Source organism: Hemiscyllium ocellatum, chromosome 22 (assembly GCF_020745735.1).
Source record: "Hemiscyllium ocellatum isolate sHemOce1 chromosome 22, sHemOce1.pat.X.cur, whole genome shotgun sequence".
Lineage (NCBI taxonomy): Eukaryota > Metazoa > Chordata > Chondrichthyes > Orectolobiformes > Hemiscylliidae > Hemiscyllium > Hemiscyllium ocellatum.
Window position 1 is genome coordinate 20,534,680 of NC_083422.1, and position 27,152 is coordinate 20,561,831.

General features: G+C 39.7%; 1 protein-coding gene across 1 annotated transcript in view; it reads left to right on the plus strand.

Annotated features, from left to right (window-relative positions):
* Positions 1 to 27,152, plus strand: part of LOC132826136 (protein CC2D2B-like) — a 247,723-nt gene that overhangs the window by 148,155 nt on the left and 72,416 nt on the right. Inside the window, exons 23-25 of the mRNA XM_060841783.1 lie at positions 2,919 to 3,013; positions 7,891 to 8,058; positions 23,211 to 23,253. Of these exons, the coding sequence (XP_060697766.1) occupies positions 2,919 to 3,013; positions 7,891 to 8,058; positions 23,211 to 23,253 (306 nt within the window). The remainder of the gene's footprint in view (positions 1 to 2,918; positions 3,014 to 7,890; positions 8,059 to 23,210; positions 23,254 to 27,152) is intronic.

The following is a 27,152-nucleotide window of genomic DNA, read 5'->3' on the forward strand; positions in this document are numbered from 1 at the left end:
ATCAATCAATGTAAAAATATGATTGCAATAATTTATAGAGTGTGATCCTTACAGCTCTGTTGACAAATGACAACTTCAATGTGATCTTATTTGTGATGCCAGCAGGAAGTTTGGCAACTGCCAGTAGCTTGTAAAAGAGGAGAGATATCTCCTTCCTCCCCTTTTGAAATTTTCCATTACTGCCTATTTAAGAAGGTTAAACTGTTTTTTTAATTACTGCCTTCTTCAAAAGTCAAGGTTTTCCCCTCGTCTGGGTCGTGTATCAATAAGACTCAAATATTAACTCATAGATTTTGAATAGGCATATATGTTGGGGACTGAGTCTGGGTGCGTTGCTTTTCGGAGGGTTGGATTGACTTGTTGGGCCAAAGAGCCTGTTTCCACACTATATGGAATCTAAAAAAAAAGAACATATAAATTAGGTGCTTATGTAGGCCATTTAATCCTTCAAAACTGCCCCACCATTCTACAAAATTATAGTTGATCTGATTGAACCTCAAATCTGCTTTCTATCTACCCCTGGTAATTTTTCAATACTTTGATTAACAAGAATCTATTTACCTATTATTTTAAAATATTCAAGGATTTTGCTTGTCCCATCTTTTCAGGAAGAACATTCCAAAGACTTTCAAAGTTCTGGAAGAAAATATTTTGCTTCAGCCCTATTTTAAATGGACAAACCTGATTTTCAAACAGTGATCTCTGGTTCTAGAAATTCCCATAAGAAGAGACATCTGGGCAGCACGGTAGCTCAGTGGTTAGCACTGCCACCTCACAGCGCCAAAGACCTGGGTTTGATTCAAGCCTCAGGTGACTCTCTGTGGAGTTTGCACGTTGTCCCCATGTCTGCATATCCAAAGGTGTGCAGTTTAAGTGAATTGGCCATGCTAAGAGTGCCTGTAGTGTAGGTTATTAGTCAGGGGTAAATAAAGGGTGGGGGAATGGGTCTGGGTGGGTTACTCTTTGGAGGGTGGTGGGGATTTTTGGGCTGAAGGGCCTGTTTCCACATTGTAGGGATTCTAATTCTAATTCATCCTCTCCTCATCTACACTGTCAAGACCGCTCAGGATCTTATATGTTTCAGTCAAGCCAACTCTTAACTCATCTAAATTCAAATGGGTACAAGCCTACCCTGTCTAACCTTTTTACGTACGATAATTTGCCATTCTATATGTCATTGTCTGTATTGCCTATAGTGTATTTACATCCTATCTTAAATAAGGTGACCAATACTTTGTACAATCCTACAGATGTGGTCTCACCGTTACCCTGTATAACTGAAGCATGACTTTCCTATCTTTTATTCAACTCGCCACATGATAAATGATCATATTTTGTTAGCGTCCTTATTACTTGCTAAACCTGCATACTAATCTTTTGCAATTTATATATGAGAAGACTGAGATCTCTTTTCATCTCAGAGCTTTGCAGTCTCTCTCCATTTAGATAATATTTTTAATTTTATTCCTGGTAAAATGAACAATTTCACACTTTCTCACTTATATTTCAATTGTCACAACTTTGCCCAGTCACTTAATCTAACTATATCATTTTTCTAATCTCTGTATGCCCTATTTCAACTCATATAAATGGTAATGTGATGGAGGAAGCATTAAAATCCTCATTTCCTTTAATGAAAAGTTCTACAATATTGAACAGTTATTGAATTTTAATTACTTTTGGTTTTCATTTATTTACAAATCTAAATTAGAAATGCATTTATCATATTTAATTGTGAAAACTCTGGCCTCTTGACAACATTGTGAATAGATCCTAGACACGAAGGCAGTTAGCAGGTAGACTACATTCTAGTAGTACCTGATTTACAGTTATTTTATAATCCTCATATATTTTTTCATCTACGGTCACTACTACACCATAAGAGTAGTCCTTTTCAATTTTTGCGATAATGGTCCCTGTCAACTCTAGCTCTGTTTTTTGCCCTAGGTCTGCAGCAAAGTGGTCTGTCATTCTTCTAAACCCATATGTTGGCTTATATCCTCAAATAAGGTTGCCAGGTACTAAATGCCTGAGGTTCATTGGTGATCATATTATTCTGAATTGCAAGCTTTGCTTTCTACAAAAAAGCTCACTCCAGTTTATCTTCAATGATTTTAACTACTTCTTTCCAAGCAAAGTTGTTTTTTTCACACTTCACCATAATAATGCACAATCTTACTTCCTGAAGGTGATTGGGACTCTTATCCTTCCCTGGGGATTTTCTCTCCATAACTTAATTCTATGTGTAATTTCTCCAACTGACACTGACGCACTGTTTAACAATCTAGCAATTCAGGAATCATGCTGACTGATAAGCCCTTGTCTACCTCCACGAACAGTTATGTGTGTCAAGACCATCATTAAAGCATTAATGCTACTGCTTCAGTCATTTCATGGGAAAGTGAGTACCACAATCTCACTACTGTATGGAAAGGAGATTACACCTAAATCTTTAATTTCTTCTATTATTGGTTCTGTTATGTTTATACCCTCAGTTCTGGACAAACCCACAAATAGAACCAATTTTGCTGAGTTCATAATTTAAAGACCTCTATCAGCTTTCTGTTAATACTTCTCTTTACCAGAGCTGTGTATTCTCAAGTCATCCTTGTAAATATGAAAGGAAACTACTATTAAATAGCACAAAATTTATTTCATAAATATATATTTCCCAAATTGTTACCAGTATCCATTCAGATTATGGTAACAGTTAAGGAGAAAATCGTCTTGGTGTATGTACTGAATTCAATTAGCTTTTAGTTTTGAATGTGTGAATAACTTGATCAACATATAAAGCTAAGTCTTTCAGTTAATCTTAAAGTTTAGATCATTGGAGATATTTAGATTGCTTTTCCCATGCATGAAATAGTTCTAAAATTTTTAATTTTAAAATAATTAATTAACATGTTATCTGGAAGGTGAAAGCTTCTGTGATGAAAAAGCTTTTGAGGGTCAAGTACCATTATTCAGTGCAAGATATGGTTGTGGAATGTGAAGAAATTAGAACCATAAGGTGAGCTACTTGTTACATTTACTGAATTGTGAAAGAAAAAAAGTCAAAATTTTCACTCAATTTGATGACAGTAAATGGCCGATAAAATAATACAAATACAAACCAAAAGCATAGAATAATACCTGTTCCACAGTTAGTAATTGCATGCCCTCTTGGGAGAGTGTGAACAGGAAAAGAGGGAAATGATTGAATTGGGAATAAATATCATGTGACGCAATGAGCTAGGTTGACTTTATCCAGGAAATTGGTAAGCAGTATACCTTTGGTGACAGCCTGCTGTGGTCCCTTGTAGGATCATAGAGTCATAGAGTGATACAGCACAGAAAAGGCCTTTTGGCCCTTCAAGTCTGCACCAAAATTATTATCAATAAAGGTGCACTAGTCCCAATTTTCTGCACTTGTCCTATATCCTTGAATGTTATATTTCAAGTGCTCATCCAAATATGTTTTAAAAGTTGTAAGGTTTCAGCCTCTATTACCTTCCCAGACATTGCAATCCAGACTCCCACCACCCTCTGAGTGAAAAACATTTTTCCTCAAACCCTCTCTGAATCTCCTGCCCCTTACCCTAAAACAATGACCCTTGTGATTGACCCTTCAACCAAGGGGAACAGCTGCTCTCTATTCACCGTGTCCTTATTTCTCATGATCTTATACACCTCAATCATGTCCCCCCACAGTCTTCGCTGCTGTAAAGAAAATAATACAAGGCCTATCTAGTCTCTCCTTACAGCTCAATTTTTCCATCCAAGGCAACATACTGGTGGATCTTCTCTCTATTCTCTCTAGTGCTATTATATCTTTGCCCTGGTGAAGTGACCAGAATTTCACACAATACTCAGCTGTGGCCTAACCAATGCTCTGTAAAACTCAAACATGATGTCCTTGCTCTTCTGCTCTATACCATAATTGAGTGTCCCATATGTCTTTTACACATACAGAGAGATGCTTTCTGTTTTGGGGGTCTGGTTGGTACTTTCTGTGCTGCCCAGGCCCTTTCAGCTTTTAATACTATGCTGTTCAACTGGACACAGGTCTGTCATCAGGTAGAAATTCCTTGGCTCAAAAGACTGTGGGTTCTGCTCAAAAGACTGTGGGTTCTGCTCAGTCTTACATTTTCTCTCCACTGTTGTTTAAAGGTAGCATATCATTGCACAGTTCAAAATATTATGCTGCACTTGATTTCAGTTTATAATCCTAAAACAGAAAACATTTGATCTTTTACATGAACAGTAAAAATGCTATAATTGCTCATTTCATTCTTACATAGTAAATTTGGACATTTAGTTTAATGAAATGGATTTAAGTACAAACTGTGCAGTAAAGGGCATTTATGGAATGCAACAATCCATATTTACATCCCCTTCGAACCATGTAGTGATTATAACCAGGTGAACCTTGTTGATTGCATGATCCTTGATTGGGGTTGTTAACCTGGGCCAATCAGGGAGCCCTGGCTGACAGCTACAAACATGGGATGCAGCTGGCCACAGCCTGTGTACTGTACACAGGTAAATAAAGGGTGATGCTGACAGGATGCCCGCCTCTGTGCAGTTATTTCAGTGGCAAGATCTCACCCAGACTGAGAACATACACCAGGGAACCGTTATGGATTAATGATACACCTTTGGTTCAAGTCTCCTATGAAAAGCATTTGGGTGCAGCTACCACTAATTGTAGTAAGAGACTCGGCTCCAAGCCGACTGGGGTGGAATTAATTGAGAATGATTCACCTTGAATGGCTTAATAGTTTTTGATTACAAAATTGCTGCCCAAATACAGTTCTAATGAAATACCCAGGAGTTTTTCAGAAAGGGATAGAGATGATCATAGGGGCCAAAGCCACTTTATATGTTGATCAAGAAACAATTCCATGATTTTGCAAGGCCCACCCATTGCAATGTGCCTTACAGGCAGAAGTAGAGATGGAAATCAGGAGGCTGGAAAACGAAGAAATCACTAAACCAGTGCAGTTTGGGGAATGGGCATCACCAGTCATGCTGATTGTGAAGCCTGACTGCTTGGTTTGCCTTTGAGGGGATTTTAAGCAAATGATAAACTGCTTCTTATAATTGGATAAATATCCAATCGTTTGCATGGAAGACTTGTACATAAAATTAGTGGGGATGGCTGCCGTTCACGAAGCTGGACATGAGCCACATTAAGTACAATTGTGACTAGGTGAGGTGACCCAGAGGTACACCATAATTAATACCCATAAGGATTTGTACCAATATACAAGACTGCCATTTGGGGTACCATTAGCTTGCACCCTTTTCCAGCAGATGATGAAGAATATTTTACAAAGTCTACCCCAGGTTGCTATTTATCTGGATGACGTGCTAACAATTGAGAAGACCAATAAAGAGCACTTGAAGGATTGGATATAGTGCTTAAACATTTCTCCCAGATAGGAAGGGAAAAATGTGTGATCCAGGCATCCCAAATGACCTACCTGTAACAAAACTATGTTACACACAATGGAAGATAAAGTCAGGGCGACCAAAGGTGCCAGCTCCCATGTCTGTACCAGAGTTTGGCACTCTTGCATCTGTTTTGAAAATGGGTCAGCCTTGGAAATGTTACGTAGTCAAGAAGTAGCCTTTAGGAAAGTGAAAAAGAAGTTCTTGTCATCCTGGGTGTTGACCCACTATGATCCAAAGTGAGAGATAGTTCTGACATGTGATGCCTCCCCCTAAGGATGCTTCCCGGACTTTGGTTGATGCTAAGCGCAAATGTGCCCAGATAGACAAAGAAGGTTTGGCCGTCATTTTTGGTATGAGGAAGTTCCACTAATACCTTTACAGACATGAAAATTTCATAGTTACAGACCATAAACCCCCGCAAGGCCCATTTAAAAAAGACAAGTTGGTGTTGCCCATAGCTTCTGATTGAATTTAGGGATGGATCCTTATTCTCTAGGTGTACAAGAACACCATCAAGGAGGCCAAATGGCTAATGTGGATGCCTTGAGCCACTCCCACTGGCAGATACTTCACTGGTGGTGCCTCCCTGGAAGAGTCCATTCTGGTTTTAAACTTTCTGGATGCTCTTCTGGTTAATGCTGACAATATCCATCTGTGACACAAAACTGAAACAACTGGAGGTAATGGGGAAAAGAGCCATCACAACTAAGCTTGAAATTTTTCTGGAACCAGTGAGATCAGATCACTAGAGAGGATGGGGAGTGAAAGTGATTGTCCCAAATAAAGTTCACCACCAGGTACTGGCTGAACTCCACCAAGGTCATCCAGGGATTTCCAAAATGAAGATGTTAACAAGAAGTTATGTCTGCTGGCCAGGATTGGATGCCAACATAATTGCATCCTAAATGTGGAGAATTGCTGGGTAAACCCTGGACTCGGGTACACTCGGGTGGACTATGCTGGTCATTTCTTGGGCTCAATGTTCTTGGTCAATGTGGATATCTATTCAAAGTAGTTAGCAAACTCAGGGAAGACAGTTGAAAAGCTGGGAACATTGTATGCAATACGCAGACTCCAGGAAGTATTGGTCAAAGATAATGGGACATCATTTACCAGTGAGGAATTCCAGTATTTCCTAAAGTCAGATGGTATTTGCCGTGTTCCAACATATCCACACTATCCGTTGCCCAATGGGTCTGTCAAAAAGTGTTCCAAACATTGAAGGCAGACTTAATGGAATGGCTACAGCTTTACTCAATACCAAACTATCCTGTTCCTGTTCAATTATAGGACCACCCCTCATGCAAATACAGTGATAGCTTCAGCAGAGTTGCTAATGAAGAGAAGACTCCGCACCAGGTTAAATCTGGTATTCCCAGAACTGTGGCAGTGGGTGAAACAGCAGCAAGAATGGAAATGACAGCCACATGCTTCCTTGAAGTGAAAAAGACAGTTTACTTCAGGAGATAAAATTTGATGCCAGAACCACGAAAATGATACTGCATGTGTATGAGAGAAGGTTGTCATAAGGTCAGGTCACATGACATACAAAATTCAGGCCAGTAAGGCGGTCCTGAACAAACATATGAATCACCTGAAAAATGTTACATTGCAAATGGGGCTGGAGCAAAACATAACTGCCACCTCAAAACAACCAGGAAGCCTGTCAGACACCATGGGTTCTCCCCCTCTGCCTGGCATCAAGGACATCTCAGAGCTGAGATGGATACAGCCTCATTACCATTACTGCCAGAAGAAGAGGCAGAAACTGTCCTGAGATACTCCAGATGCAAGAGACAAGCTACAGTCCAGTACATGCTGCTTGGGCCAGAGTCCAAATGAGCGGAACTAGACCTGCGGCGAAAACTTCCCAGGAGAAGCTGCCAGAGAAAATCAGGCCCTACACCCCAGACTTAGGAAGGGAGGGATGTAGTCAGTGGAACCTGCTGGTTCTCATTGACTATGAAATCCTTGATTGGGTTTCATTGACATATTAAAGAACGAAAAAAATCAAATCTCCCCCTAATCTTCCCTCCTCCTGAAAAACTGTGTCAGCTTCTCCAAGCTGTCCATCTGACTAAAATAAAATAAAAATAAAAATAAATAAACAAGGGATTCAGAGAGCCTCCTGACTTCAGGGACTCACTCTGAGTTGGCTGGTAACTATAACCAGTAACATGTACTGGCACATGTAAATAAAGGGTGACTTGGTGAGAGGTTACCAGCCTCTGGGCTGTTATTTCAAACCATATTCTGACAAATGCTTGTTGAAAATTAGGTTTTCATGACAGAATGCTTTGAAATTTGTTTCACTGTAATTGCTTATGTTTTAGAATGAAAGTTTAAGAAAATTAAACAAAATTTTACTGTATACACTTTTACTTGTTAGAATTGAACATTATCAAAACAAGATGTTGAAACCAATTACAATATGTTATTTTTGTGTCAAAGCCAAATAAGTCTTGCCATGTTAAACATGATTGCACCTCGAAAAACATTGAAACCACTGCGTAAGGAGAGAAAAAAAATACCTGCCCAGACCTTGTCTGATGGAGATGTCAAATTGCTTATTAATGTATTAGGAGCATACAACATTCCAATGAGGAAATGTATTGTTAGGTAAGAAGTATCTCATCATTCAGTTCAGAATTTTAAATTGGATTGATTATATAAACTGGAATAAAATGCTAGCATCTGAAACGGTGACCATAAAATTGGATGGTTAGCTGATAAGGCATTCTAGTTTACTCATGTTATTTAAGGGAGGAAATTTGCTGTCTTTCCTCATTCTGGTTGACATGTGACTTCAGATGCACAACAGTGTGGTGACACTTAGCCACCTTTGAAATGGTGTGGAGGTACTGGTGTTGAACTGGGGTGGACAAAGTTAAAAATCACACAACACCAGGTTATAGTCCAACTGAATTATTTGGAAGTACTAGCTTTCGGAGTGCTGCTTCTTCATCAGGTATTCAAAGTTTGTGCGAAGATTTGTAGCTCGGGTGCTTGTTGTAGTGGTTCTGTTCGCAGAGCTGGAGGTTTTGGTTGCAAACGTTTCGTCCCCTGGCTAGGAGACATCATCAGTGCTTTGGAGCCTCCTGTGAAGCGCTTCTTTGATGTTTCTTCCGGCATTTATAGTGGTCTGTCCTTGCCGCTTCCAGGTGTCAGTTTCAGCTGTCCGCTGTAGTGATTGGTATATTGGGTCCAGGTCGATGTGTCTGTTGATGGAATTTGTGGATGAATGCCATGCCTCAAGGAATTCCCTGGCTGTTCTCTGTCTGGCTTGCCCTATGATAGTAGTGTTTTCCCAGTCGAATTCAGAAACCAGGAGGCGGAACCTATCAACAAAGACGGCATACTTAAACTACTGGACTTATGCCTCACTACACACTTTACATTCAACAATCAGATATACGAACAAATCAACGGAACACCCATGGGATCACCAATCTCGGGACTCATAGCAGAGGCAGTTATGCAAAGGTTAGAACAAACAGCCCTACCACAAATTCAACCCAAACTCTGGGTCAGATATGTTGATGACACTTTCGTAATCATCAAAAACACGGAAATAGAAAAAACACACCGGATCATCAACGCCACACTCACAGGCATCCGATTCACGAGAGAAGTAGAAAAGGATAGCCAACTCCCATTCCTAGACGTGATAGTACAGAGAACACCGAACGGAGAATTCACCACAAGGGTACACAGGAAAACAACACACACAGACCAAGTCCTAAACTATGAAAGTAACCACCCCAACACACACAAACGAAGCTGCATCAGGACACTATTCAAAAGAGCTACAACACACTGCAGTACACCAGAACTGCGAAAAGAGGAAGAGGAACACCTATACAAGGTATTCGCCAAAAACGGATACCCGCGCAACTTTATCAACAGATGCCGAAGAGATAGACCACGGAATGAGGACATGCCACAACCAAAAGGACTAGCCACACTACCATACATCAGAAGCGTTTCAGAACTGACAGCCAGACTACTGCGACCCCTAGGACTCATAACGGCACACAAACCAACAGCCACGCTCAGACAACAACTTACTAGAACAAAGGAGCCAATACCCAACATGAGCAAAACTAATGTAGTTTATAAAATACCATGCAAGGACTGCACAAAACACTATATAGGACAAACAGGAAGACAGCTAACAATCCGCATACATGAACACCAGCTAGCCACGAAACGACACGACCAGCTATCCCTAGTAGCCACACACTCAGACAACAAGCAACATGAATTCGACTGGGAAAACACTACTAACATAGGGCAAGCCAGACAGAGAACAGCCAGGGAATTCCTAGAGGCATGGCATTCATCCACAAACTCCATCAACAGACACATCGACCTGGACCCAATATACCAATCGCTACAGCGGACAACTGAAACTGACACCTGGAAGCGGCAAGGACAGACCACTATAAATGCCGGAAGAAACATCAAAGAAGCGCTTCGCAGGAGGCTCCAAAGCACTGATGATGTCTCCTAGCCAGGTGACGAAACGTTTGCAACCAAAACTTCCAGCTCGGCGAACAGAACCACTACATCTTCATCAGGTAGCTGTGGAGTAGAATCATAAGACACAGAATTTATAGCAAAAGATTTTAGTGTCATGCAGCTGAAATAATTTTTAAACAAACCTGATGAAGAAGCAGGGCTCCAAAAGTTAGTACTTCTGAATAAATCCATTGGACTATTCGAACTCATGGTGTGTGATTTTTAACCATTCGAAATGACGTAGTAAACTTTCCAATAAGCTAATTTGGCTGGATGGCTGGCTTTTAATGAAATGGAAACAGCCCAAATTCACTTTCTGGACTGGCTGAGATCACCATGAAGATCCTGTCTTCACAACCTCATCCCTCAGCTGATGCATGTGGTCCTCAGGTTAAACTCTGTCTCTGAGGAAAGAGCAATTTCTGATATACCGGGACGATGGTAACTTCCATTCTTCACATTGTGTCAAACTACTAAAAAATAAACAAAAAAAAACTGAACAAGTCATGTAGCATTGACAGAGTTAAGCCAAGCAAAGAACTTGTCTTTAGGGCCAAATCCTGGAACTCCCTGCCTAATAGCACAAAGGGTGCACCTGCGTCAAAACAAACAGCAATTTTCAAATAATGAGCTGAACATCACTTGCAAATTCTAGTTAGATAGTGATGAGCAATAAATTTCCTTGCTAACAACACCAAATTCCAGGGACAAATTAAAATAAGTACAAATGATCTAATTTTTCCAATGACCAGACAGTCATTATTCTAGTCTGGATGGAAGATGAACATGAAGGCCCTGAGTAATCCCCAATGTCACAGACTATGAATGAATTGCAGGAGAAATTGAATATTCTGTTGGGTAATTTCTCTTTGCTAGAATTCACTGACAGTCCTCATTTAAATTGGAGAGTTTAGAGTAAATACATTTGAGTAAACCAGCAAACTGACTCCAAATTTACCTTACACGCCTTCAATTACACCTCTCCCAGACCACTTACCCTCCCAGACTCTGATCTTGCCCTTGCCTTTCCTCAGAGGATCCAACACCTCCTTCCCCTAACTATATCTCTAATCTTCCCTTCCCTTGTTCCAGACCCAATTTGCCTTTCCTTCCCTGGAACCAGCCCACTTCTCCCCCACTCCAGACCCATTTTCTTCCCCTTTCCATCACTCTGAACCTGATGAGTTGTGGTGCCAGTCTATTTAATCAAATCCTTTTATTTAGACGGTTGAATGCTGCTTGGGCACAGTAAAGGTGCTGTGAAGAGCCACTGTCAATGCCAGCCTTTGCTGAAAGGAAGCATCCAAGATGTAAAATCTATCTTGCATGAGGAGCAGGCTGGTAGACAGCCATTGCCTTCAGATGTTCAGCCAGGCAGGCATTCTCTCATACCCGTTATGAATGCCTTGGCAGTAGTTTGGAGCTTGGCCTCTGAACACAATTGGTGTCTGCATATTGCAGTTTGAAGTCAAATGTTGGAGGTAACGTTGAATGAGTTAGATTAGTTTCTGGCTAAAACTTCGATTAACTCTGTTCCACAGACAGTATTGAGAGAGCAGTGGAGTGTTACAGCAAGGAGGATGGAAACCAGCATTGATTGAATGGCACTTCTTTACTTGTTTCCACTTCAAACTTATTTTGTATTTTGGCAGGGATTTTATCTGTGCAGGTGTTTTATTGGTTCTCCACTGTCAAATAACCTTTTAAATTACCTTTTGGGCTGGGCTGTGCTGAGATGATGCCAGATTAGGAGCTATATAATGTGTTGTTTATTCACAGAGTCTTGAGTTCATTGACACTGGTCTTCCTACTGCAATGCTTCTATAATTTCTGCTGACTTTGGACCAGGTTGGTGGAGAAAGTCATATGGATTAGGTGATGCATTGTCCAACTGTCACTAGCTCATGTCATGGCACAAATGATATGAATATTCTTCTGGTTCCTTACTTAGATGGTGACATAGTCAAGAAGGTGTGTGCCTGAGCACTTTGTGTCTTGTACTTTCACCAAAGAATTTGGCATGGTGAGAATTTGAATCCTCAGAAATATGCTGCTTGGTGCCATTGTTTCTTCCATGGGTCAGCACCTTAACAATCCTATCAATCTTTTGGAAAATTGGCTTTGAGGCATAAAGAGGTGCATTATTTTCTACAGTATTTCTAGCCTCTGACCTGCTCTTATAGCCACTGTATTTATATTACTAATCCTTTGTGGGCAATTGTGGAGTCATAATAATGTTGCTGGATTAGTAATCCAGAATCCCAAACTGATGTTCTGGAGATGTTGGGACAAATTCTACCATGGGAAATGGTGAAATTTAAATTCAGTAAAATCTGGAATTAAAAACTAGCCTAATGATGAACATGTAACCTTTGTCAACTATCGTAAAACAAATCTGGTTTACTAATGTCCTTTAGAGAAGTAAATCTGCCATCTTTATTTGTTCTAGTTTAAAAGTGACACTAGAACCACAGCAAAGTGGTTGACCCTTAATTCCCTCTGGATATTCAAGTATGAGCAATAAATTCCAGTCTAGCCAGCAACACTCGCAAGTTAAAAAAGACAGTCTCTGTTCACCAGTAATTTGCAGGAAGTTGATAGTGGGGATTCAGCAATGATAATGAAATTGAATGTCAAGAGGGAATGATTAGATTCTCTCCTGTCATTGCCTGGCATTCATGGTGTGAATTGTGACTTGCCATTTTGAAAAATTCACTCATAGGAATAACAGCACCGCAGGCTGGGCCAGGATTTATTGCCCACCCGTAATTGCCCACAGGGGAGTTAATAGTCAACAACATTGCAGTGGGTCTGAAAAAATTCCAGTTTTCTTCTATTGAATTCAAATTCCTCCATCTGTTATGGTAGGATTCAAACCCAAATCCCCAAAACGTTATCTGTCTCTCTGAATTAACAGTCCAGCAACAATACCACTAGATCCTGACTGCACCCAACACCCCAGCCCCCACCCCATCCCTTGTCAGCCCAAGTCTGATTATTATCCAGGTCTTGCTCTATTTGGATGTAGACTACTTCAAGATTCATGAATAGTGCTGATCCTTATCCAATTATCAATGAACATTCCTATTTTTGACCTTATGATGGAGGAAAGTTAACTGATAAAGCAGCTGAAAATAGTTGGGCCTTGGACATTGTCCTGAACACCCCTGGGCTGAGTGGCATGGGTTCAAGTCCTACTTGCTCCAAAGGTTTGTGATAATATCTTTGAACAAATTGATTAAAAAAAAACAACCCTGAGGAACTCCTGCAGAGATGCTCTAGAGCTGAGATGATTGAACTCTAACAACCACAACCATCTAGGTATGTCTCCAAGAGGTTTGTATCATCTTCATTGTTTGCTCACAAGCTTTGACCCCTGTATTCTTGTATACATAGCATCTGTTTGTATCAGGAAAAATATTGACCCTTGGAAAACATCACTGTCTACTAACCTCCAATATGAAAAAAAACAATCATTGACTAGAACTTGAACTTTTTGTCTTTTAGCCATTTTTTTCTATTTTGTTAACTAATTTTTGGAGTAGTAGTTTACGGTTAGGACTCCTGATGAAGGGCTCTGGCCCAAAACGTCAAATTTCCTGTTCCTTGGATGCTGCCTGACCTGCTGTGCTTTAACCAGCAACACATTTTCAGCTAAGATTCATATAGATATGATTAATGTCTTCCCTTTCTCAACCGTTTACATTAGTTAACTAAATAATTCAAGGTCAAAAATCACACAACACCAGGTTATAGTCCAATAGGTTTAATTGGAAGCACACTAGCTTTTGGAACATCGCTCCAAAAGCTAGTGCGCTTCCAATTAAACCTGTTGGACTATAACCTGGTGTTGTGTGATTTTTAACTTTGTACACCCCAGTCCAACACCAGCATCTCCAAATCATAAATAATTTAAGGTTTTTCTGTCTTTTACAAGTTTATGCTATTCTGCATAATTAACTCAAATATCTCCAATAACATGTAGACTTTATGTTTCTTTTTTGAGGAAAACCTTTTTCACAACTGACTAGCCTGTAGTTAGCAAGGATAACCCTATAGCCTTTCTTGAATGAGAGTGTTACATTTGCCGCTGCCCATTTCTCTGGCACTTCAGCTTCTGTCAAACCCTTTTGCTATCTCCAATCCTACTCCCTTCATTGACCTGGAATGTAAGTCATCCAGACCAAACTATTTATCCAGCCAAGACAATGCCAACCTTTCAACATATTTTTTCTCACAATTTTCACACTTTCCATTACCTCCATCATCTTCCCTTCTACTGATGTTTCTCAATATTCTCTTCCTTAGCAAATACCACTATTAAAAAATCATCAAGTAATCTAGTCATACCCTGTATGTCTCAGTATATATTCCCTCTTCATCCTGAATAGGACACAGCCCATCTCTTTTCATTCATTTACTGTTTACTTGCTGGTAGACTTTGGATTAGCTTTAATGGTAACTGTCATTCTGTTCTCATATTTTTCTTGCCAACATTGATTTTCTTTTTATTTTCCCTTTCAACTTATTATATTTGGCATTTTTTTCTTGCAAACATTCATTTTACATGCATAATATATCCTTTATTTTGTTTCACCATCTTTCATATCACCCTTGTCACCCTCGAAGCCATGGCTTTTTCACTCTAGTTGAAAAGCATCCAGCCAGTAGTTCAAACATCTCCTCCTTAAGGATCAGCCATTCTTCCATTTAAGTGTTCTGTCAGATTAGAACATAGCCTATAGAACATTATAGCACAGTACAGGTCCTTCAGCCCTTGATGTTGTGCCAACCTGTGGAACCAATCTGAAGCATATTTATCCCAGAGTGGGACATTCAGCTCAGCCACTTTGGCGCGAGCGTTTCGGCGTGGCTAGTTCGGCGCAGACCCGTTTAGCCGCAGAGCTGTTTCGGGGCAGCTCATATTGATTTCAGGATTAATGAAAGCAGTGAAAATAAAAGTTGATTCCTTTTCAGGCTTAGTTAGACATATTAATGAAAGCAATAAAAATAAAAGTTGATTCCTTTTCAGGCTTAGTTAAACAAATTACTGAAAGCAATAAAAATAAAAGTTGATTCCTTTTCAGGCTTAGTTAAAAACACGAATGAAAGCAATAAAAATAAAAGTAATGTTTATCCTCTTTGGTAAAAATGTTAAAGAGAAAAAAAAGAAACTTGTTAACTAAGCCTGAAATCAATATGAGCTGCACCTAAACAGCTCTGCGGCTAAACGGGTCTGCGGCAAAGCGGCCTCCGCTGAACCGGCCGCGCCAAAGTGGCTGCGCCGAATGGTCCTACACCCTATTTATCATACGCTATTCCATTTTCATCCATATGTTTATCCGATGACCATTTAAATGCCCTTAAAGTTGATGAGTCTAAGACTGTTGCAGGCAGTGCATTCCACGCACCTACAACTCTCTGAGTAAAGAAACTATCTCTGACGTCTGTCTTATATCTATCATCCCCCTCAATTTAAAGCTATGTCCCCTCGTGCTAGCCATCGCCATCTGAGGAAAATGGCTCTCACTATCCACCCTATCCAACCCTCCGATTATCTTATATGTCTCAAGTCACCTCTCAACCTTCTTCTCTCTAACGAAAACAGCCTCAAGTCCCTCAGCCTTTCCTCATTTGACCTTCCCTCAATACCAGGCAACATCCTAGTAAATCTCCTCTGAACCCTTTCCAAAGCTTCCACATCTTTCCTATAATGTGGTCAGCAGAACTGTATGTAATGCTCTAAGTGCAGCCACACCAGAGTTTTGCACACTGCAACATGACCTCATGGCTCTACCAATTCCTCTATCAATAAAAGCTAGCACACTGTACACCTTCTTAACAAACCTATCAACCTGGGTGGCAACTTTCAGGAATCGATGCACATTGACACCAAGATCTCTCTGCTCATCCACACTACCAAGAATTTTACCATTAGTCCAGTACTCTGTATTCCTGTACCTCTTCCAAAATGAATCACCTCACACTTTTCTGCAATAAACTCCATTTTCCACCTCTCAGCCCAGCTCTGCAGCTTATTAATGTCCCTTTGTAACCTACAACATCCTTCTGCACTTTTCACAACTCCACCGCCCTTAGTATTATCAGCAAATTTACTAACCCATCCTTCTATACCCTCATCCAGGTCATTTATAAAAATGACAAACAGCAGTGGCCCCAAAACTGATCCTTGGGGTACACCACTAGTAATCTAACTCCAGGTAAACATTTCCTATCAACCACCATCCTCTATCTTCCTTCAGCTAGCCAATTTCTCATCCAAACCGTGAAATCACCCTCAATCCCATGCCTCCATATTTTGTGCAATAGCCAACCATGGGGAATCTTATCAAACACCTTACTGAAATCCATATACACCACACCAACTGCTTTACCCTCATCTATCTGTTTGGTCACCATCTTAAAGAACTCAATAATGTTTGTAAGGCACAATCTATCCTTCTCAAAACTGTGTTGACGATACCTAATCAACTTATTCCTCTCTAGATGATTATAAATCCTATGTCTTATAACCACTTCCAACACTTTACCCACAACCGAAGTAAGGCTCACTGGTCTATAATTACCAATTGTCTCAACTCCCCTTCTTGAACAAGAGGACAACATTTGCTACCCTCGAGTCTTTTGGCACTATTCCTGTGGACAATGACAACATAAATATCAAAGCCAAAGGGCCTGCAATCTCCTCCCTAGCTTCCCAGAGAATCCTAGAATAAATCCTAGCCGGCCCAAGGGACTTATGTATTTTCACACTTTTCAGAATTGCTAACACCTCCTCCTTGTGAACCTCAATCCCATCTAGTCTAGTAGCCAATATCTTAGTATTCTCCTTGACAACATTTTCTTTTTCCAGTGTGAATACTGATAAAAAAATGTTTGTTTAAAGCTTCCCCTATCTCCTTTGACTCCATGCACAACTTGCCCCTACTATCCTTGATTGGCCCTAATCTTACTCTTGTCATTCTTTTATTCCTGATATACCTCTAGAAAGCTTTAGGGGTTTCTTTTATCCTACCTGCCAATGACTTCTCACATCCCTCCTGCCTCTTCTTAGATCTCTCTTTAGGTCTTCCCTAACTTGTAACTCTCAAGCACCCTAACTGAGCCTTCACATAACAAGCATCCTATCAAAAGCCTTCTTGTATCTCTCGACAAGAGATTCAGCTTCTTTAGTAAATAATGGCTCCCTCACTCGACCACTTCCTCCCCACCTGACAGGTCGATACTTATCAAGGACACACAATTGTTGTTCTTTGAATAAGCTCCACATTTCAATTGTGCCCATCCCCTGCAGTTTCTTTCCCCATCCTATGCATCCTAAATCTTTTCTAATCACATCATAATTGCCTTTCCCCCAGCAATGACTCTTGCCCTGTGGTATATATCTATCCCTTTCCATCGCTAATGGAAACATAACCGAAATGTGGCAACTATCACCAAAATGCTCATCTACCTCCAAATCTAACACCTGGTCAGTTTCTTTACCCAGTACCAAATCCAAAGTGGCCTCATTCCTTATTAGCCTGTCTACATACTACATCAGGAAACCATCCTGCACACGTTGGACAAAAACTGACTCATCTAAAGTACTTGAACTATAGTATTTCCAGTCAATATTTGGAAAGTTAAAATCCCCCACCACAACTACTCTGTTACCCCTATCCAGAATTATCTTTGCTATCCTTTCCGTTACATCTCTGGAACTATTCAGAGGTCTATAGAAAACTCCCAACAGGATGACCTTTCCTTTCCTGTTTCTCACCTCATCCCATACAACCTCAGTAGACGAGTCTTCAAGTGTCCTTTCTGCTCCCATAATGCTGTCCTTGCCTAACGATGCCACACCTCCCCCTCTTCTACCACCTTCCCTGATCTTAATAAAACATCTAAATCCTGGAATGCACTACAGCCATTCCTGCCGGTGCTCTATTCATATCTTCAAAATGGCCACAACATTGAAATCACAGGTACCAACCCATGCTGCAAGTTCACCCATCTTATTCCAGATGCTCCGGTGTTGAAGTAGACACACTTCAAACCATCTTCCTGCTTGCCAGTGTACCCTTGCGACTTTGAAACCGTGTGTGTTTCCAATGCACAGTGCCATTAAATGTGCAAGAGGTGACAAATAATGTCAGTCTCCTGTGCCAGGAATTTCAATTGCTAATTTGACCTGTGTGTGAATGGATGATGTCAAGAGCAATTAAGAGTGAGCTGAGATTTGAAGTTAACTTTGCGTGTCAAGCAAGTAATTTTGGGATCTGAATGCCAAGTAAATCAGACTCAAGTAAATCAAGTATATAGATTAAGATTTAAATCAGCCCTTCCCTCGTCTCCACTTCACAGGCAGAATCACATTTCTGAAATGTAATTTTCTGAAACAGTTGTGTTTGCATTCAAATGACATAATGCTAACTGTTATTATGTGGTTCATGGGCTCTAATCTTGCATTCTGAATTGTCACAATCTCCGTGATTAGAACATTTAATGTCTGTGACATTATGGAGCTTCTGCCCTTGTGAATTTATGGGCAGCACCAGTTCTTTTGACAGGGAACTACTGTTGCTTGTTGTGAAATACCCCTACATCACTCTAATTCTGCACATGTGTGTGCAACGCTCCAGTTAGTGATGGCATTGGTCTGAAATGCAGCCTTTCCTGTCAATTTTGGTTTCATTTTACTCTGACTAGCTCCCCTCCTTCCTATTGAAGTGATCTCTTTCCAATTTGGATATTCAACTTTAGATTGTTCCTTGCTCTTCTCAATTATTAATCAAAACTTTACAATACAATGATCACTTTTATCCAAATGTATACTCACAGGCACTTAATTCCCCAGCATCATATCCAGTAATTCCTAGTTCGTCAAATAAGTTCTCCTGGGCATACTTTACAAATTTCTTCTCTTATTCTTTACATTACCACTACTCCAATCAGTATTTAGGTAATTAAAGTGCTCCAATAACACTATTTATATTTCTACAATTTCCCTATACAACAACAAGCATGAATTTTATTACCACCATTCAAGATTCACATCCAGTATTGAGAATTTGGATAGCTTTCAACAGTGCTCCTATGAAAGCTTTCTCAACATATATCAGATGTTGTGTCATGGTTGGGCCAGAAAGCGATACCATGGCATTGACTAGTACGTGATGCTGGAGAAAATACACCCCAAATTTTGTGCATTGTTCTGTACACACTGTACACACTGCAAGCTCCATGACAGTGATAGGAGGCTGTCTTGGATGCCTTCCAATGCACTAAGCATCTTGGTTGCCTGTTCATTACCATTATCTGAAAGAATGTCCTGTCAAAGTTTCCTTCTGAGTCCCTGATAGCACAGCTTGAATGCTGCGTAGCTTTTTATCAAGTTGTCATTTGATTATATTTTACCCCAAAGTTGTCTTCTGTCTCCTCATTCTCAATGACTCACAGGTGCAGAAGCTGTTAACTTGGATCCAAACCATGCGGTAAAGTGGAAAACAACCCAGAGCTTATCTTTGACAATAATGTTTTTTGACAGGATGCAAGCTCACAGATGTCTGATCCTGACTGTTCCGCCAATAATCTAGCGGTTCCTTTTTATATAAGAAAATCAAACTACGATTATGCCCCTCCATGGCAGGTGGGACTTAAGCTTGGACCCTCCAGCTAACAGATAGGACTCTAACACACAAAGTTCCTAGTTCATTTTAAAGTATTTTTAATTAAACTGTTCAGATATATTCAGACATGCTCCATGGCAGGAAAGATTTGAACCCCCCAGACCTCCTGGCCTAGTAGTATGGACACTACCACTGAGCCACAACAGCCTTCCCTAACTTATTTTAATATGTATAACTAATTATTCATACTCATCATCTGTTTACCCTTAACTGTGTTCTTGATATGATATTAACATATACAAACATCTCCAGTTTCTGCAATATCTGACCTCCCAGCTGTAAGTTTCCAATTGCACAACCATGTTTCTTCATCCAGTCGTGGTATTTATCAGTCTCCCATCCTCAAGGGATGCAATTACTCGGCAGGTGACTCTTCATAGATTTTGAGGCATAAAATCAGTAGGAGGTAATTGGAGGTGCAGAGTGTTAAGCAGATGGTCTTTTGCAAAATTGTTTATATTTTCTCTGTCTAAGCAGCAATATGAAACAAGGTGGAAATGGAGAATGGGCATAAAGCATAGTGACGATTTATCATCCTGAATGCTCTCATTATATATAAAATTCTGCAGATTCTGTCACAGTTGGGCTCAGTGTACAGAGGTATGCTTGTCACCCACCAGTTTGGCTATGCTCCCAAATATTGTGGCAGCATTGTCCTGCAGGAGAGAGAATAGAATGTCTGTGAGTATGTTTTACTGTACTTGTTTGTGATGCCTGCATATCTGAATAAGTAGAGATATGTGAACGCAGGGAGAGGTAACTGGGTGTCATGGAAAGTGTGCGAGGGTAAGGTGGAGTATGTAAATTTTAGTCACGAGTTCTGAATGCTAGTCATGGTTGATGGATGAATAATGGTATGATGCATTAAGTAGCAGAATATGGTGTATTGTGAGTAGGATCAGAGTTTGGTGGTGTGATGACTAAGAGTAAAAAATGAGGTCTGCAGATGCTGGAGATCACAGCTGAAAATGTGTTGCTGGTCAAAGCACAGCAGGCCAGGCAGCATCTCAGGAATAGGGAATTCGACGTTTCGAGCATAAGCCCTTCATCAGGAAGAAATGTTTTATCAAGATTAAATGACCTTGACCTCTATTTGAGGTAATTAACTCCCTTTTGCCACTGCTGTGAATGACTTTGCAGTCAAATTCTGGGAATTGGCATCCTAGATGAGCTACAATGTTACATTCCAGCGGTATTCCTTGACAGCCTCCTGCACACCCATAGAAATATATTATCTCTTCTCCTAATCACTTCTGTGACTAAGCCACTTCTCCATGCTGGAGGTCCATTTAGCTATGCTCCAATGCACAACATAGCCATTTCAGATATAATCTTAGAATGTTTGATGATGATTTTGGGCTTTGCAAATGGTGACATTCTTCACCTTATGATACAATAATACATACTTCAACGTGGTTGCCACAATCCGATAACATTTAAAAAGAAATTCAAATCACATGACAAAGTTTTAATTTTTCAGACATTTAAGTATATGTATAAGAAGCATTGTAGACAATTCATTCTCGAAGATCCAGACCATATTGATCTTCACCTTCTTTTCCTTTACCAATGAGATAATTCCTAAATTAAGCAACATTACCCTCTTTTGACTTCATTATTTCTGAAATTTAATTGACAGTTTAAAGAGCAATTATTTACAAAAGTTGATATTAACAACATCTTCCTGTGATTTCGAGACTAAAAGTCTATCATCATAAGCAAAGCTGCTCTGATCATTGTTTACAGCTGTGAATAACTCATACATTCTTGACAAAGGCGCAGTATTGTGAAAGCTTATGATTTCAAATAAAGCTGTTAGATGATAACCTGGTATCATGTGACTTCAGACCACATTCTTTCCAGTAAAACTATCTGGGCCTTCTCTAATAATCAGGCTTGTTATCAGAAAGAATTCAGAAAAGGTCACGCGACCTGTTTCATAGAACATTGAATAGTACAACAGTGGAACAGGCCCTTTGGCTCACCATGTCTGAGCTGGTAATGATACCATTCTAAACTAATCTCATCTGTTTGCATATGATCCATAACTCTCTATTCTCTGCCTGTTCATGTGTCTGCCTTCTTGCGAATCGTTTCAGACAACATCTCTGGGACACCTGCACCAACCAACCCCATCACCCCATGGCTGAACACTTCAACTCCCCCTCCCACTCCCCCATGCCAAACTGTCACCACCTGTCTGGAGGAAGAATACCTCATACTCCGCCTTGGGAATCTGCAACCACACGGGATAAATGTGGATTTCAACAGTTTCCTCATTTCCCCTCCCACCACATTATCCCAGTCCCAAGCCTCCAACTCAGCAACCCCCTCCTGACCTGCCTATCACTCCCCTTCTGACCTATCACTTTCTCCCTCACCTTCATTCACCTATTGCTTTCACAGCTACCGCTCCCAACCCCACCCACCCTCCCATTTATGTGTCAGCCCTGACCCACAAACCTCATTCCTGATGAAGGGCTTATACCCGAAACGTCAATTCTCCTGCTCCTCGGATGCTGTCTGACCTCCTGTGCTTTCCCAGCAACACACACCCGACTCTTTGAAACTCAGCCAAGCATGCTTAGTGACATAATAGTAACCCTGTAAAAATGTCAACAAAGAACATAATAGTAATTACTTTTTGCCTTATATCAGATAGCCTGTCAGTCAAAGCACTTCAGTAAAGATTTTCTTTATCTCTCACTGACAACATTTGCCTTTTTTATGTTTATAGAGTGGGGTTTTTAGAGAAACATTATCTCATGATTGTAAAGGAACCTTATATGTCCATAAGAGCATTTATGTTACTCCATGAATTTGTGACTGTCACAATAGGTTATTGCCCCTGGACCAATCAAAATGACATCTGTATGAAAGCAGCTTTAAGTTTAAATGACCCTGCTGAATTTGGGTCTTCCTCTTGTGTAAATCATGCCTTGTCTCTTCCACTGCTTGCAAGAATTGAATCGGTTAAAAATGGGTATGGGTCTTCTGGGTCACACTCATCATTTTTTAAAATCTGTGAAATCGTCCCAATGCAACAAAATACCTACTTGTTTTCATATATAAATTTTCACAGAAAATTTTAATTACATCAGATGTAAAGTATTTGTTTTCTTCAACTAATTCAGCTTATGCATATCCTCAAACATACATTTGGAATGTAAGGGAAAATGTTTTCATAAGCTATTTTGCAATCTATGTTATTTAACATGTTCAGTTTTAGAGAGGAAAATCATTATATTGTGGAATTATTTTATTATCAGGTCACAGCCATTGTATAGCTTATTGTCTCCAGTGTTTGGCACGTCCAATAACGTCCATTTCAGAAAGTCTGAAGGTGAAGATGATCTTTTTAATCAGGTATAAGAATTACTTTCCTCAATCAAATGTTATAAAATTTGTTTCTATTTAAAATTATCTCTAATAGCCAAGAAAACAATTCATACTACTGAATACAGTAGGTCAATAAAATTACTCATGTTTTAATGTCCTGTAGTATATGTTATAATCTTAAGATTTCACAAAATAGTTTTTTTTGTGGTTTTATTTTAGAATGATGGGTTTGATTCTCTACTCTTACTTTGATACAAATCAGGTACAGGGAATATATTTTATTTGGAGGAAGTAACTAATACCTGCTGTTCTCCCATTGTAGACAAATACAGCAGAGAATACAGTAAGATCATAGGGTCTCAAATATTAATAGGTCCTTGCCCTATGATAGAGTATCAGCAATACTAATAAAATCCATACAGTTTCGTTTTCTCGTAGATGAGGAATTTGCATGATAGCTGCAGCGAGTAGTTGACTCAACAATTTCATTGTTTATTGCTTGGTGTTATTAAGTTTCAATACTGCCGTTATTCATTTCTTTTTAAGGTGATTACTGTCTGTATATTTGGCTGTTAGCTTGAAGAACCGTCATTGACATCTGCCCAACAATTATTTACAAGCAGTTGGTCATGGTATTTTATGAGGTGATTTGAAAGAAGAAGAACAGGCAAAGATAGTTTACTGATCAAAAATTATTTCTGATAGATTGTGCACTACCTTTTTTAATTATATTTTATTTGTTAATAATATTAACTGAGGCAGCATTTATTTATGCCTATTTGTGCTTTAGAAGTTGATAGTGACCTGCATCCTTGAATCAAGGCAGACCATTTGTTGTAGGTATACCTACAATGTTGTAAGGAAGTGACTTCCAGGACTTTGACCCAGTGAACTGAAGGAATGGTAATATCTTTCCAAGTTAGGATGGTGAGTGGCTTGAAGGGAACTTGCAAGTGGTGATGTTACCATGTACCTGCTGCTCTTATCATTCTAGACAGTGGTGGTCATGAGTTTAGAATGTTCTGTCTAAAGAGCTTTAGTGAGTTGTTGTAGTGCATTGTGTAGAGAAAACATTGCTGCCACTGAGCATTACTGATGGAGGGAGCAAACTAATGCCAGTCTAGTGGCTTGCTTTGTCATTGCTAGTGTCAGGTTTCTTGACTGTTGTCCTGTTCTTGCTGCTTTTGGGCATTGATTTATTTGGTAACTATTGAATTGAGAACAATGCTGTTTAGTGTTGTCAGTGGACATTATCGTTTCTGAAGTTATGATAGAGTAAAGGTTGAAGATGAAGCAGTTGAAGATGATTGGGTTTAGGGCACTACCCTGAGTAGCTCCTGCAATGGTGTCCTGGAACAAAGCTGACTGATCTCACTATAAACTTTGAGAGACTAAAGGCAATTAGCATGGTAAAGGTTGTTGTGGACGAGGCCAGACCCCCTCAAAACATTTCAACAAAATAGCCCGGACCTTAACTTTGGCAGGTGTTTTAAGCAGGTGTAGAATGGATACTCCAGACGTAATGCTGTTGGCCCAATCACTTAGTTTTAAATAAATAGAGTTTATTTGCAAAATTACTGAATGAAACACAAACAAAAGGAAATTGAATATAGAATAACTTAACCGATCCAAAAACCAAACAGACAATCCTAACTAAATGATACTGTTCCAAATTCCAACAATCCCCATAAACACCCCTTTGTAAAAAAGATAAAATCAAACACAGGGTCTTAAAGGAGAGAAAGAGATGACAGAGGGCTTCAGCATAGACTTTCTTCCATATAGCTGTTTCCTGGACCAGAAGCATCAAAACTGACTGACTGCTTTCAGTGAACAGCCAGACTGCTAAAAACCAAACCAAACCCCAGTGAAGCTGAGCTGAGAGAACAGTACACTCCCCTTTCATTGTACAAGTATTTTTATAAAACTTGAAAGACTTTTGTCTGAGGCAGAATATGTTAGCTATAATCAAATTGGCCCTAAAACTCTTCAAACCTAGACTTTTCAGAATTGCTGCCTTTATGGCGTCTGTGAAAAAAAAAGCCAGGGACAGCATAACCTTGTTAAAGGAGCAGCAGCATCACATCTCCCCCCTTAAAATTGAACCATCAATATCCAAAGATGATTTTATTTTAAAACCTCTTAATCTTAAATTGTTAGTATACTACAACACACATATACATTCCATTGATTATAAACATTACAAACATCCATCATTCTGTTTCAAACTGTCTTGCTCCTGACACTGAATGCCTCCATTTCTCATTCAAGTCTTGACAATGCTTCGGCAATCATGTTGTCTCACCCTGCCACGTGCACAATTTCCAAATTGAATTGCTGTAACAACAAGCTCCAGCTATACAGTCTTGCATTTTTGTCCTTAAATTTCTCCACAAACCTCAATAGGGTTATGATCAGTGTGTACGATTGCCTCAGATACATTACTGGTAATATAAACATTAAGATGTAACACCAACACCAAGCTCAAACTCTCCATTTCAACTGTCGACTATCTCTGCTGACGAGTGGTCAATTTTCTGGAGCAATACCCATTAGTCTTCTATTTTTTTCTTTATCTTCCTAGAAGAGCACAGCACCGACACCTCCATCACTTGCATCATTAGCCACCTTGAAGGGCTTTGCTCAGTTAGGTGTGACTACTACTGGGGCAGTGGTTAACAAAGCTGTCAGGCTGTCAAATGCCTTCTGACAGTCAGTTGTCCATTGAAACCTCTTGCATTCTTTAGCAATTCAGAAGTGGAGTAGCCACACAGCTAAAATTTGATACGAATTTTCAACAAAATCCACTCAATCCCAGGAATTGTAGTACTGTTTTTTTTTGTCAATGGGAAGGGAAAATCCCCAATTACCTTTGTTTTTGTATGCTAGTGGGACCATTTGTTATGTCCAATAACATGGCTCAGGAAAGTGACTTCGACTTTGGCAAATTCACTTTTAGCCAGGCTTGTCACCAAGCCTACGTTCCAAAGTTGATTGAACTATTCTGGTAAACATTGCAAATGTTCCTTCCATGTAGAAAAACCTCAATTATATGAATGACACGGGTGAGGAGTATTTTGTTCTGAAAATCGAATGTTTGGATAATCGAATGCCGGATAACCCAGTTTAGCCAAACATCGGGACCTTGTGATGTTGTTCAGATAATCGAATGCCAGATAATTGAGGTTCCTTTGTAGATGACACAATTGGGTAATCTGACAATTACCTTATTAGTTAGTCTCTGAAATGTGGCTGGCGCATTTTTCATACCAAACGGCATAACTTTAAAGTGATACAGTCCATTTGGCGTGATGAAAGCCAAAATTGTCTTTGCTCTTTCAGACCAAGGTACCTGCCAATATCCTCTGAGCAAGTCCAACTTAGAAACCTAAGTTCCTTGTCCTACCTTTTCAACACAATTATCCAAATGTAGAATCAGATATGCATCAGTCTTGGTAACTGCATTGACTTTGTGACAGTCCAAACGTAACTGTTGGGTACCATCTGGTTTTGGCACCATGACAATAAATGAGCTGCAGTCACTGTAACTTATTTTGATTATGTTGTCTTGGGAGCATGTGTTCAAACTCCTTTTGAACCTGTATCAACTTTAGAAGGTTATGCCTAAAAGGATGTTGCTTAATCGGAACAGCATCTCCTTTTTTTTCTACATCGTGCATAATTAGATCAGTATTTCCCAGCTTATTTTCACATCTCTTCGTGTAATGGTAATAACTCTTAAGTCATTTCGATTTTCCTCTGTGAGGTAACTCAATAATTTATTCCAATTTTGATAACTTCCTTATTGTCCAATTTAATGTATGGAATGTCCAATTCAGAAGTCTCTGAACTTGGTTCTTCATTCTGTGTTGTAACTCCTTTCCCTCCCTGTCAAAATACCTTTTGAGCATATTAATATAACACAGTATATGAGATTTATTACTGTCCAGAGTCCTTATCATATAGTTCACCTCAATCAATTTTCTTTGAACTTGATAAAACTCACTATACCTTGCTTTTAAAGGTTCACCTATCACTGAAAGTAACACTAACACCTTATCCTCAATAGCAAAATTGTCAGCTTTTGACTTCTTGTCTGCTTCCCGTTTCATTGTATGCTGTGGTACTTTTAAATGCTGTCTATCCAATTTGACACATAGT